This window comes from Capra hircus, chromosome 6 (assembly GCF_001704415.2).
Source record: "Capra hircus breed San Clemente chromosome 6, ASM170441v1, whole genome shotgun sequence".
Taxonomy (NCBI): domain Eukaryota; kingdom Metazoa; phylum Chordata; class Mammalia; order Artiodactyla; family Bovidae; genus Capra; species Capra hircus.
This window is the reverse complement of record NC_030813.1, coordinates 11,266,201-11,281,239: the sequence shown is the minus strand read 5'-3', so window position 1 is coordinate 11,281,239 and position 15,039 is coordinate 11,266,201. Positions and strand designations below refer to the sequence as shown.

General features: G+C 39.3%; 1 protein-coding gene across 1 annotated transcript in view; it reads left to right on the top strand.

Annotated features, from left to right (window-relative positions):
* Nucleotides 1-12,991, top strand: part of UGT8 (UDP glycosyltransferase 8) — a 112,760-nt gene extending 99,769 nt beyond the window's left edge. The window contains exons 3-6 of the mRNA XM_018049186.1: nucleotides 3,697-3,839; nucleotides 5,874-5,950; nucleotides 8,447-8,666; nucleotides 10,365-12,991. Of these exons, the coding sequence (XP_017904675.1) occupies nucleotides 3,697-3,839; nucleotides 5,874-5,950; nucleotides 8,447-8,666; nucleotides 10,365-10,728 (804 nt within the window). The 3' untranslated portion in view covers nucleotides 10,729-12,991. The remainder of the gene's footprint in view (nucleotides 1-3,696; nucleotides 3,840-5,873; nucleotides 5,951-8,446; nucleotides 8,667-10,364) is intronic.

Here is a 15,039-nt window from a genome sequence, read left to right as displayed (position 1 = left end):
AGTGAATATTCAGGACTGATTTCCTTTAGGATGGACTGGTTGGATCTCCTTGCAGTCCAAGGGACTCTCAAGAGTCTTTTCCAACACCACAGTTCAAAAGCATCATTTCTTCCACACTCAGCTTTCTTTATAGTCCAACTCTCACATCCATACATGACTGCTGGAAAAACCTAGATGGACTAGATGGACCTTTGTTGGCAAATTAATATCTCTGCTTTTTAATATGCTGTCTAGGTTGGTCATAGCTTTTCTTTCAAGGAGCAAGCATCTTTTAATATCATGGTTACAGTCACCATCTGCTGTGATTTTGGAGCCCCCCAAAATAAAGTCTGTCACTGTTTCCATTGTTTCCCTATCTATTTGCCACGAAGTGATGAGACTGGATGCCATGATCTTAGTTTTCTGAATGTTGAGCTTTAAGCCAACTTTTTCGCTCTCCTCTTCCACTTTCATCAAGAGGTTCTTTAGTTCCTCTTTGCTTTCTGCCATAAGGGTGGTGTCATCTGTGTATCCGAGGTTCTTGATATTTCTCCTGGCAATCTTGATTCTAAGTTGTGCTTCATCCAGTTTGGCATTTCACATGATGTACTCTGCATAGAAGTTAAATAAGCAGGGTGACAATATACAGCCTTGATGGACTCCCTTCCCAATTTGGAACCAGTCTGTTGTTCCATGTCCAGTTCTAACTGTTGCTTCCTGACCTGCATACAGGTTTCTCAGGAGATAGGTAAGGTGTTCTGGTAGTCCCACCTCTTTAAGAATTTTCCACAGTTTGTTGTGATTCACACAAACTGTTGTGATCCACCAATTTGTTGTTTGATCTATGGTCAAAGGCTTTGGCATAGTTGATAAGTAGATATTTTTCTGTAACTCTCTTGCTTTTTCTATGATCTAACAGATATTGGCAATTTGATCTCTGGTTCCTCTGGCTTTTCTAAATCCAGTGTGAATATCTGGAACTTCATGGTTCATGTACTGTTGAAGCCTGGCTTGGAGAATTTTGAACTATACTTTGCTAGTGTGTGAGATGAGTGAATTCCATGGACAGAGGAGCCTGGTGGGTACAGTGCATGGGGTCACAAAGAGTTGGACATAACTGAGTGACTAACACTTCACTTCACTTGAGCATTCTTTGGCACTGCCTTTCTTTGGGATTGGAATGAAAACTGACCTTTTCCAGTCCTGTGGCCACTGCTGAGTTTTCCAAATTTGCTGGACTATTGAGTGCAGCACTTTTATAGCATCATCTTTTAGGATTTGAAATAGCTGAACTGGAATTCCATCACTTCCAGTATCTTTGTTCGTAGTTATCACACTGTTGTGGTTATCTGGGTCATGAAGATCTTTTTTGTATAGTTCTTCTGTGTATTCTTGCCACCTCTTCTTAATATCTCCTGCTTTTGTTGGGTCTATCCATTTCTGTCCTTAATTGTATCTGCCCATCTTTGCATGAAATGTTCCCTGGGTATGTCTAATTTTCTTGAAGAGATCTCTAGTCTTCCCCATTCTACTGTTCTCCTCTATTTTTTTGCATTACTTTTCCTATAAGGTTTAGTATTTTTGAATGGAAACATTTTGTAAATAGCATGGGCCCTGAAATCTTTGGCTTTAGAGGATTGGATAGTTGGTGATAAATTATTTGAAGACAAGCCATAGGGAGAAACCACCATATGTATTGAGATCATTCTACTGCGCTATGTTTATAGTTGTTCTAAGTACACCTAGCTTATCAATATAAAATGAAAATTCTGAATCAGTTTGTTGTGTTTCTTACTTTGAATCTTCAAATTTCACTGTTAAATTTTTAGCACATGTGATATTCTTGATAAATGTGGTAGCGTATAAGTTAAAAGCGTTAATCTACAGTTGATATGTTCTGTTTCTTTTATATATTCATTAATAAGTAGAGTTCCCTGGAAAATGAGGTATTTTGATAAGGTTTTCTTCCCTCCCAAATAATGATAGCCTATTTCACTCACTCAGTAGCTGGAAGGATGTGCTTCCTTTCCATCTTCATTCTTGGTCGTATAATGACACTCTTCACTAATTCATTTGGGGCATAAAATGTAGTCCTCTCTTCCCTGCTAAGAAAAAGTGTAATAGAGCCAGTTAACACAGACCTCATTAAGTGAGAGGCGGGAAAGACAGCAGAGAAAATCAAGGCATAAAGAGGCCAAACATTCCATATAAATACTTCATATTCAGCTACATGGTGATGCCATTGTGATGGTACTCCATACTGTACTTCTTACCTCTCAGCTGCAGCTCAGTTATGCCAGACAGTGGTGTGCCATGAAAAACACAGACGACACAGTCATCTCAATAACTTCTTCATCCTGAACCAGAGACCTCCCAGGCCTGCAAGCCCTAACTAAGCTCACTCTGCCTGTTGTGACTGCAATGTGGGACTGTCCCCTGTTTCCATGACTGTGATAGGGCATAGGTATTGCCAGTGGACAGTATCTTTGTTTTCCTTACAGTAGAATCACGTGTTCTTCAAAGCACTGTGGCTTAATGAATTCTCATATGGGAAACTGAAGCTCAGTGACTTTGACAAAAGGCTTAGTCAGAGGGGTGAGTTACCCTGAAAACAAGCTGGTGCTTACAGAATAAAATGCTGCCAGGGTCGTGTTCCTTAAAACAAACTGCTTTCATCTTTAGCACAAGTCAGTGATGCTGGCAGAAGGGTGTTAATGTGTCTTCCTATGGAAGGAGTAATTCCTGAAGTTTGGCAGTTTCCTTAGTTAATATCAGATTTGCTATGGCCCTGTATCTGTTAGCTGTAGATGGACATGTCTGAGAATTTAGTGTTTTTCCACACAACGAGGGCAAGCTTCTGCTCGGAGATTTCGAGAACCCTGGGATGCCTCTCTATACAGTACGTATGATTTCCATTCTGTGTGAGTGGAAGTTGAAGAAATAATTAGAGAAACAGTAAAAGTTGTTAGGCCTATGGTTCTGTGCCCCTATCAGCTAATTCCTTCTCTTTCTCAGTCATATACTACAGTACGCTTTTCAGAAATGCTTAGACCAAGATAAAATCAGCCTCAGTTCAGATTAATTCAGTCCAGTTGCTCAGCTGTGTCCGACTCTTTGCAACCCCATGGACTGCAGCACGCCAGGTTTCCCTGTCTGTCACCAACTCCTAGAGCTTGCTCAGACTCATGTCCATCGAGTCAGTGATGCCATCCACCTAGCTCATCCTCTGTCATGCCCTTCTCCTCCTGCCTTCAATCTTACCCAGCATCAGCATCTTTTCCATTGAGTCAACTCTTTGCATCAGGTGGCCAGAGTATTGGAGCTTCTCCCTGGGTGGGTGTTGCGGTAGTAGTTTTTATTTTTATCATATGTCTAATCTTTTAGGTATATCCTCATACAGATTTATCTCTAGCCATGTTTTAAACATAAGTTTCAATTTTTTTTTTTTACTTCTGTCTGAGGTCTTAGGCCATTAATTACTGATATTTTGTTGTTGTTTATTAATCTTACCGAATTAACTATCTGTTCTCCTTATTTTAGTTAGCATCAGCAGGTGAAATATTTGTAAGAAAAGCATTTAAAGGAAAATATATCCTCTTCAGGTTCTAATTGTTTAAGAAAATTATCTGAGTGCTTTTTAAAAACAGAGCTGTGATGACACTGATGATAAGCTATATTACTCCGTCATAAAATTAACTGCCGTGTTTTGAATTGCAGGACCTCCAAAGGTGGGTCAATGGTGCTCATGAGCATGGCTTTGTCCTGGTGTCTTTTGGAGCTGGCGTCAAGTATCTGTCAGAAGACATTGCTACCAAACTGGCCGGCGCTCTGGGGAGATTGCCCCAGAAAGTGATTTGGAGGTAAAGGAATAATATAGATTGTTTCTTCACCACTGATTTTCCGTATCCTCTTGCTTAGTCCACAGGTGTAAATAACCACAACACACTGATACCTTGGCAGCATTAGCAGGATGCCCTGACTTTTCATTTTGTTTCTTAGTGTGTTGAAATCTAGGGATTAATTTATATAATACTCTATAATTTATATAATACTCTTTAATATATAAATAACACATCAATTTATATATTATTAATATATAATATTAAATATAAATTAATATATAATTATAATTTATATATTTCTAATATAAATAAAACAATTTATATAATACTCTTTAATATACATTAAATTTTAATATATATAATTTATATAATACTGTCATTTTGTTTGCACCCCCATAGACTGCAGCCCACAAGGCTCCCCTGTCTATGGGATTGTCCAGAAAAGAATAGTGTAGTGGGTTGCCATTCTTTTCTTCAGAGGATCTTCCTGACCCAGGGATCAAACCCAGGTCTCCTGCATTGCAGGCAGATTCTTTACTGTCTGAGCCACCAGAGAAGCCATTTCTGTATACTCCTTCAAATCAGTGTTGGAATGAGATTAAAAACTGATAGGTGAATGATTAAATAGGTAAAATATTTCATGGGACCTTTGGGGCTCCCACTTTGTTTATAAATGCTTTTGATTCCTTTCATCCAAGAGACCAGGCCTTTAAAAAAACAGTGACTTGCCAGTTAGTACTGGTCCAAACAGACCCCACTTCTTTTGGGAGGCATGGCCAATACGTGTCTGTCTCTGGAATTTTTTTTTTTTAATTACTTACCTATTTTTATTTTTGGTTTCTCTGGGTCTTCATTGCTGCTCTCTGGTCCTCTCTAGTTGCAGCAAGCGGGGGCAACTCTTGGTTGTGGTGTTCGGGCTTCTCATTGTGGCAGTTGTGGTGAACGGGCTTAGTTGCTCCGCGGCATGTAGAGTCTTCCCGGACCAGGGATTGAACCCATGTCCCCGACACTGGCAAGCGGATTCTTAATCCAGTGTACCATCGGGGCAGTCCGGTCTCTGGAATTTCTAACCCAGTGTCTGAACTTGGCCCTGAGCACTTATATATTTAGTACCTGCCCCCACCATTGAGCGTTAGGGATACAGAAGTGAACAAGGTCAGCCCCACAGTGTTGAGCCTTTACAAGTATGCTGTAAGGAATGTGGTTTTCTCCCTTGTACAGACTGTGGCAGCATTAGTTCCCACTTCTTCTGGTGCAGCTCGGATGGGAAAGAATCTGCCTGCAATGTGGGAGACCCGGGTTCAATCCCTGTGTCAGGAAGATCCCCTGGAGAAGGGCATGGCAACCCACTCCACTATTCTTGCTTGGAGAATCCCATGGACAGAGGCTACAATCAGTGGGGTTAGAAAGAGTTGATACGACTGAGGGGCTGACACTTTTCCTTTTCTCGCGGCTAAGCTATGAAGTGGATGTTGGGTTTCCTGTTTCAGGCTTCACCCAGAAAGTGCCCCTTCAGTTAATTATCTGGGCCGGTTTGTATCAGCCCATTTCAGGCTCTTGCCTTCCTCTCAGTTGATGAGCACGTTATGGTTTGTGTTTCAAAGACCAAGGCAGGAAACAGCCTGCATCCTTACCCCACAGTACCATCCCTGGGGCCCAGCTGGAGAAGAATACTTCCTGCTTTCTCCTAGTTCTCGAGCCTTTCCTCGGGTTCTGGGTGTCCAGATGGGAAGTGGGGGCTGCCCAGTGGTGGCCCTCCCTGCCTTCCTCTTTCACCTTCTAGATGCTGGTAGAAAGTTGACTTTCTAGCAGAGGTTCATATGGTTGCTATTTTCCCCAGCTCTGTGAGAACTGCTGAAGGAACATGAATCTTAAGATAATCCAGAATGTTTCATATTTGTCCCTCAATCAATGAAAATGTGAAAAAGTAACTAAAATTTTTGTTGTTGAATATCAGCAAAAGATCATGTAACATTTATTTTAAACCTAAAGTTTGACCAGACAGTTCATACCAAGAGTCAAGTTTGATTCATTGTCTGGTGTACATTTCAGATTTTCTGGAACCAAACCAAAGAATCTGGGAAACAACACCAGGCTCATAGAATGGTTACCGCAAAATGACCTGCTTGGTAAGTCAGTGACCCATGGGTGGTTACTTGGCTTGATTTTAATTGTGTAAATGTGAATTTTACACTTGAGTGGCTTATATAGTATACGTGTGGTTTATAATAGAATCATTATGTTATCTTGAGTGCTAAGTCCTAGATTTCGGACCAACAAGTCAGATCTTCAGTTATTTTCAAATCATTTTAAAGTGTAATCATTTAGGCCTATAAATTTCAGACCAGTCACAAATTTTGATTTTCTGAAAAATATACTTAACACTGCATAAACTAGTAGGAGTAAAGCTATATCTCATTAGACTGATCAGCTAAAAGTAGTCAAATTAAAAACAGTGAAAATTTAGATTTGTATTGTACTTTTACTATAGCTGTATCTAAGAAACCAGAGAAAGTTGAAGTTACTCATTTGTTTGAAACCACAGTCAAGCAGAAAGCCAAAAAACAGTCAGTTTATTTCAACTTTATTTGAATTGTCTGACTAAATTTACCCCCAAATCACTGGGCAATTTTGAACACTTTATTTCTTTTGATTTATTTATTTATTGGGGTTCTGATCCTCAACTCAAAATTAAAATGCCAATTATATGCATATCTCAAGATTTGAATATAAACAATTTAATTCTCTTTGATAAGCAGCGATAGTAAAATGTAAGTTGCTTTATTCATTAAATCTCTAGGAAAACATAATGTCATGTTATCCTTTGAGATATTACTTCCTAAGGAAATTATAAAAATGTTATTGATTTTGGCAATATCAACTCATTTATTTGTTCAATAGTACTAATCTTAACAGATTATGTGAAAGTAGGTGAAAGTTATATTCTTACAAATAGACTTTTAGAGAGTATCTTTTAGAAGCTAAATGGACCCTCTAAAACCCTGCAAATTGAATTTTGTAACTATAAAACAGTAAATATAAATAATTCCTTTTCATCTAGTTTATTATAAATGTTATTCTATAATTATAAAAATGATGGGAAAAAAGACAATTTACCTTTTTTGATATTTGCATTTTTTTCTGTTTCTTATCTTTACTGTTATGATGTCAGATGCCGTAGAAAGTAGGCAGGAAGCAAGAAATTTAAATGCCTCCGCGTCTTGGCCCTCAGCCATCTCACTGCAGCAGCAGACTCCTGTCTGGGATCGCTGGAATTGGTTTCATGCCATTTGTCTCTGAGGCTATACAGCGGGGTGTAGCTGCTCCCAGAGAGCCTCCCATTTCCGCAGCTCCTCCAGGTTCCTCAGGATCTCAGCTCTCCGCCTTTGCTGAGATTAGCATCCTTTTCAACTCCAGCCATGACCTCTGTGGATCCTCTGTTGGTTTCTAACTTTGTTCAGAAGGTTCCTCCAGGAACAGAAGCAGGAACCGAATCAGTGTTCCTTCCTCTCTCAGTGCATTCCCCTTGGTCTCCACACACCAGTTCTCTTTACTTTTTCACAGCTGGCCTTGCTGGTGGTCAGGTTTCACTCGAAGAAAAAGAGTTCTACTGCTGAAAAGAAAGTTTGAGATGCACTGCGAGGGCAGAGTCCTTAGCTGGGCTGAGTTGAGAAGCCCCTTGTGGGTCAGGGCAAGAGACACTGAGTGAGCAGCCTGCTAGATGTTTGGGGTGGAGGGTCCTGGAGCCCCACTGAGACCTAGGTTCATACGTGACATGTGTTTATTTTAAATGCTCGTGTTTTTGCAAGCTGTAATTTCTTTCTGGCCATCTAATACCCATCTCAAGTGCCGTGTTTTTTTGTCTTACATTTTTTTATGCAAGTCTCTCTGCTCACAAGGAGATGTAGAGTTTGAAATATCACTAACTTTGATAAATTATCTCTTTCATCTCCATGACAACCAGATGTTACATGATGTCCTATCTCTTAGAACTAATTTTTGTATTAATCTGTCCCTGCTTGTTTTTATTCGTAAAATGTAGAAATGGACCCTAAGATTGAGAAGTGCAGATGCTGCAGACATGACTTGAATGTTGTGAATACTGAGCACTGTGCAGTGTTCCTCCTTGGATAAGCACAGAAACATTTCTTGGACATCTGGAGTCCAGCCTCACATTTTAACTTTCTTTTTTTACAGAGTATGTTTGACTTTAATATAGATAAATGTTGAAGCAGCCAGAAGTGGATATCTGCATTTAGTAGAATGTGGTTATACTCTGGTATTTTTGGTTATTCCTTGCTTTCATTGACCTCTTATTAATTACTGGCTATTTGAATGCAGTTGGTATTTGTTTTTTGGGTGAAGATATTGTAATATGCTTCTTAAAACTATAAATGTTAACTACTTAAAATGGCTTTTAATTGATATATACACATCTGATAATTATGCTTATAATAAACATTGTAGTTGGTGCAGTGTAGGAATCAGTGAAACTATGTCTTTAAAAATCTTATATCTGAAATGCATGTTTATTATAATGTCAACTCTTGAAAGATTTCTGGAAAACATCTTTCTAGAATAATAGACAATATTCTAAGTGGTTTTCTTTTTAAATCCTTCTTTAGGGCATTCCAATATTAAAGCCTTCCTGAGCCATGGTGGTCTGAATAGTATTTTTGAAACTATGTATCACGGTGTGCCTGTGGTGGGAATCCCACTTTTTGGAGACCATTATGACACTATGACCCGGGTGCAGGCAAAAGGCATGGGGATACTGCTGGAATGGAAGACAGTGACTGAAGGAGAGCTGTATGAAGCACTAGTGAAAGTTATCAATAACCCCAGGTAAGGTTTCAACTGCTGTTAAAGCGGGCGAACTGTATTTACCACAGCATATTGTCACTAGCTGATAATTGCCAGTAGGTCGTCAGTAAACTAAATATAGAAATACCCTTTAGATTCCTGTGTACAATGCTTTGTGCATGCTTCTGTCATTTGAAAAATAAAAATAGCAATCATTTGGCCAGCCGTGTATGACCTCGAATAATATTCGACCACAGTTGGCCAAACTGGGGAAGAAACCACCATGGGAACCTTTGGGTCCCTAGAGTTTGTCAATTTTTGTGTCCTTTACGTCATTTTAATGCTCATAAAACTTTATATCACCATTTTCCTTATTTCCATTATAGAGATGAGGCACTTAAAACTCAGAGAGCTTAAGTAATACACCCCTAGTTATACAGCTTTGGAGTAGGGACTTGAATCGAGACTGTCTGATTTCAAAACAGGTGCTCTTGATACTGCCGGGTGCTGGGTTTCCCTAGCACTAGGCGTCAATGAAATGCCAAGGTATATTTACTCAGGTGAATGACTTGGTCAGAATATTTTATCTTATTTTGTTTCTTAAATTCTTGATGTGTCTTGAGTTAACCCAGTTCGCAACTGAGCTTCAAACGGTTGAGAGTTGGCCTGCATAGTTTTAAAACAAAGCATAGGTTTTCCCATTTTTATGTGACATTTAATTCATCCTGCATTTCAAGTGGCATTAACGTCTGGAAATGTGTGAGCTTTGGAAATGGCAACCTACTCCAGTATTCTTTCTTGGAGAATCCCATGGACAGAGGAGCCTGGTGAGCTACAGTCCACGGGGTCGCAAAGAGTCGGACACGACTGAGTGACTTCACTTTCACTTTCCTCTTAATACCCAGGATATATAGCATAACACTGGATTGAGAAATATTGCCCTATTCTAAGAACACATAATAAAGAAAAACTCTTTCATATAAAATGTTTCTTCTGTGTAAAAGACTGGATTCAAGTGTCCTGGGGTTCTTTATGCTGCCATATGTGGGCTTGGAGGCAGCCTTTATGCACTGACCCCTTAGAGGATCTACGGTCTTGGTTGTAATTCTTGGCACTTGGAGCAGTATGTTTGATCATCCAAGGTGTTGGAGTAGGGGACCCCTTTGTCTGTGTTCTATAGCTTTCCTTTTAAAACTGTGCTCAGATGCTCAGTTGTGTCCAACTCTGCAACCCCGTGGACTTAGCCCACCCTGCTCCTCTGTCCATGGTATTCTTCAGGCAAGAATACTGGAGTGGCTTGCCATTTTCTTCTCCAGGGGATCTTCCCGACCCAGGGATGGAACCCATGTGTCTTGTGTCTACCTGCTTTAGCAGGCATATTCCTTACCATCTGGGAAGTCCTTTAAAAGTATCAGTTCAGTTCAGTCGCTCAGTCGTGTCCAACTCTTTGTGACCTCATGGACTGCAGCACACCAGGCTTCCCTGCCCATCACCAACTCCCGGAACTTGCTCAAACTCATATTCATCACGTTGGTGATGCCATCCAGCCATCTCATCCTCTGCATCCCCTTCTCCTCCTGCCTTCACTTTTGCCCAACATCAGGGTCTTTTCCAATGAGTCCGTTCTTTGCATCAGGTGGCCAAAGTATTGGAGTACATCAAGGCTTTAAAAGTATAGTGTTTTTCAGAATATGATGTTCTTATGGAAAATGACATGTGTGTCTTGCCTCTACTCCATAGCTACCGTCAGAGGGCTCAGAAGCTTTCAGAAATCCACAAGGATCAACCTGGTCACCCCGTCAACCGGACTGTCTATTGGATCGATTACATCCTCCGTCACGATGGAGCTCATCACCTACGTGCTGCCGTCCATCAGATCTCTTTCTATCAATATTTTTTACTGGATATTGTCTTCGTGCTTTTGCTTGGTGCTGCCTTGTTTTACTTCCTCTTGTCATGGGTGACAAAATTTATCTGCAGAAGAATTAAAAGTCTGTGGTCAAGCAATAAGCATAGCACAGTGAATGGACATTACCATAATGGAATCCTCAATGGCAAGTATAAAAGAAATGGCCACATTAAACACGAAAAGAAGGTGAAATGAGCCAACAGCCCACCTGGTAGTAACAAATCTATTCAGTCATTGAATTTTTATTGCTACAAGTTAGTCTAACAACTACTAAATTAAAAACATCAGTAAACAATTCTAACACTCCCTTATCTGATCTTATTAATGAAATTCTGTGGAATTAAGATGGCTGTAAAAAGCACAAACCTAAAATGCAAAAATGTATTTTATTCGAATACTGATACAGGTAGTTTTGGCACTGAACCTTTTAGAAGCCTTAATTATTTAAATCAATTAAGTGACTGTGTCAGACTTCAGTTTTAAGTCTTGACATATGTGTGTCCCGGATGAGGAATGGTTCATTTTCTCTTAGAAAGGTTTGTCTGTGTGTGTCTGTGTGTATGTCTGTGTGTGTGTGTGTTTCCTAAATGAGAGACTTTTAGCCAGCTGCTTGTTATATTTGTTGACGGTACAACACATCTAAGAATGAAATAGAAAGACAGTTAGGATCCAGATGTTTCTCTTCTAGAACGTAATATATGGGAACTCAGAAACAGTACCACGAAAGAACACATTTTTCCTCAAAAGTGAATGCAGGGGAAGGAAATGCAAAAGATAAATGGCACCTGTTTTTGTACTTTGGGGTTTTTTAATTTGTTTCCTTTCTTTCTTTTTTTTCTTAACAATTGGATTCTTCTTGGGGTGGTGGGTGGGAAACATACAATTAAGTAAATGTATAAATTGGTTGTCATAGTTTATTTTTATTTCCCCCCTACCAATAATTTGCCTCTGGGAGAATTTTATAGTTTTCTTCTATTTCATTTGAATGAATAACATTATCTTAACTATATAATCCAGACAAAGCAACCAAGCTCTAATTTTTGTTCAAAATACTGAAGACTACTGCTTATATAGCATCTTTAAACAGGGCCATTGTTTGATGACTTTTCTATAATGTAATTTTTGAATGTTCAGATGTAATATTTCCAAGGTTTTAACTGAAAAACCACCTTCTTCATCCCCTTTTGGTGTCTGGGCCACACAATCTCTTATGTAGGTGCCAACATTTAATTCTTTCCATTGAATCTTTTGCTTTTCTCCATATTGGTACCTGCTTTGTCTGAGAGGTTTGAGATCTGGTTACCAAATCAAACTTTCCATGACATACAGAAGTGACAGAGAAATTGTACCACTTGTTTGTGAAGATGAGTTCCCACTTCCTCGTCACTCCCTTCACCTCGCTTCAGTCTGCTCTGGCTCTTGGATCCATTGTGGCTGACGTGGGGCAGACAGTGTTCGTCTGAGAATGGGGTGCAAGCCACAGACATCATAAAATCAGGACCTCCCCGCTGGACCACACACTCACTGGCATCTAGGAGTTCATTCCACGTCATTCTGTTTACTTAGCATTTGCACTACACTTGTTGAGTGTATGCTCTATTTATTTGTAGTTCGAAATCTTCTGTCTGACGGCTGAAAGGAGAAAACTACAGCATTTACCTAATGGCTTTCACTAACAGGGGAAGAGTTGTGAAAATTCTAGAATGCTGTAAATCCTTGTCATACACTATGACATACAACTTCATCAACTCCCACCAGGAGCCACTCTCCTGTACTTAGAAATAATGTCACAAGTAGTTTTCTAGTGTACAATGCAGGCAAATATATTGCTCTCTGAATACTTGAAGAAATGGTATTACATATATAAGCCTATTAGTTATACCTTTTCACAATCTTGTAATATTGCCGTTAAAGGGAAAGAAAAACGCAGGCAATGAGTGGTGGGATGGCAACAGGACTTAGAGTGTATGACTGAGTTGATTTTGCTTTTTTGGAATTGGATGAAGTTGACAGTAGGCATTCACTGGACGATTAAGCATGAGTTAATCTCCACTGTGATAAGAACTTAAACAATAAACATGATTTAAAAATAGAGAAATGTTGTTGGAATAAAATTTTTATTCAGATTTTATTTCACAATATTATGTATATCCATTATAAACATGTTTCTGAGACAGGTCTCCCATCTTTTATATGTGTATATGAGTGTGAAAACAGTGTGTTACATGTGAGAATGTTTTTTTTTAATTATTATTAAACAGAGGGACTTACCTTACAAATACATCAACATGGATCATAAAATTGTCCCATAATTAAGAATGTTAAGTGTAGGTATTTACTGATCATTGTTGTTGTTGTTTTTTTAGTAAGCTTATTGTTAGCCAGTTTTGGTAAATAGAGTGATTTTAAATTTTCCACACTTGGGCTAGATTCTCTAATAAAGTAAAGTTTTCATGAAGGTATTTATTCATTTATTTTTAAAAAAAAAACTTATGCAAGTGTTTCTATAACTGGTCGTCATCTTGTCAAATGCAAATGAGAATTAATACATCAATCATTTTGCCTCTAGAGCCATAAATTTCAGTATCCCTCCACATAGACATAGAAGCAGAGTTTGGATGTCCAGGATTGGAGGGAAGCAATGTTTGGGTTAAAGCAGTGGTGTATGATTAAGATTGAAAAAAGCTGGAGATTCTTTCTTGAAGATGTAGATACTTTGTATTACAATCTGGGGACATTCCCAGAGACCTGAGTACAAAGTTGGTATTTTCTGGTAAAGATTCCACTGATGTTTATCAACTTAGATTTGAGAGTATTGTCCTTTTTTAAAAGAGTCACCTCTGAACCTCTCCTGCCCAACCACAAATTTACCACCACCCCTTTTCCATATTGTGCTATGCAACACCCTTCTCCAGCTGAACTGGAATCCACCACACTGGATCCTCTTGAGGACTCCAATTAAAAAACAAACAGAAAAACCCTCTTCATGTGATCTGGTACCTGTCCCTGGCGCCCTGCCCTGCTAGGAACCAGCAGTGGTGAGGTGCTGCTGAGACAAGACGAACCTCTTGGTTTTTTCCACCCATATCCTGTTTCTGCCAACACTACGAGAATATTTATGCCCAGATGGCCTGCTTCAGGGCCCTACTCCCAGCTTTGCCTGTTATTAGACACACACGCCTGCGTGCTCAGTCGCTAAGCTGTGGACTGTAGCTCACCAGGCTCCTCTGTCCGTGGGGTTTCTGAGGCAAGAATACTGGAGTAGGTTGACCTTCCCTCCTCCAGGGGATCTTCCTGAACCACAGATTAAACCTGCCTCTCTTGCGTCTTGTCTCCTGCATTGACAGGCAGATTTTTTTTACCACCCAGCCACCTGGGAAGCCCAATAATTAAGTATATTAGACATTATAATTAAACATCGTGGAACATAAAACTTGCAGTGAAATTAACATGAAAAACGTTCAGCCGCTTGTTGTAAAAACTTTGTGGACCATTGTTATTTATAAACGGTAAGTACTTCCTCTGAAATACACAACTGTAGTGAATTGCAAGAATATTTATACACCAGAGCTTAGGAGCTGCCATGAAGGGGTAGGGGTAGAGATTGTTTGATATTCTGTGGTTGCTACCTTGTTCCAGACAATAAGCTGGATACCAAGGGAATTAACAGACGATAAGGACAGTCTCTCCTTCAAGGAGCTTGTGGTCTATTGGGAGACGTCGACATATAAGTAACTATAAATACTGGCACTTATAGTCAATATATGTGCAGGGTTCTGTGGGGACACTCAGAGGGCAAGAGTACATGTCAAAAAAGCTTTTGTGTGCACCAGAGAGTTCACTCACTACTGCTTGTCTTATAATACAGTGTGTCCATGGATTGCCTCATCGGGAACATCCTCATGAATTTATGTAGTTTTTGAATCATGTATTGAACTCAAGCTCTAATTGTCTGAGGGTCCTGACTTTGCAAGCTTACCCCAACATCTACTAATTTTAACTTTTTAATTTCTTATTTGTATGATATCTTGAATACATATCACACACACACACACACACACACACACACACACGTAGCCCATGCGGTCACAAAGAGTTGGATATGACTGAGCAACTAACAAATACACACACACACATACTAAATAGACGAACTTCTTCCATATTATTGTGCCTTCAGTTTTTGAAAGTTATTGTTTAAGAAAACATGTCTTATTCATTCATCCACCAACTATTTATTAAGGCTCCTGTTCACCTGCTGATGTGCATTTGGCCATCACAGTTACATCATATCCTCTCTCTTCATAGCTCAACTCTGCACCAGATTCCAAAGTGCCACTGAAATGGAATGGCTCCACTTTGACAAGGTTTAAACATGAGAAAACCAAATTGAAGTGACAAAACAATTTCAAGTCATCTGTTTTATTATTGAAAGTGTTATTTTTCATTCCAGTCTCTAATTCAGCTGGTTTGTAAATATTAAATCACAGTAGAGAATGCTTATTTGCA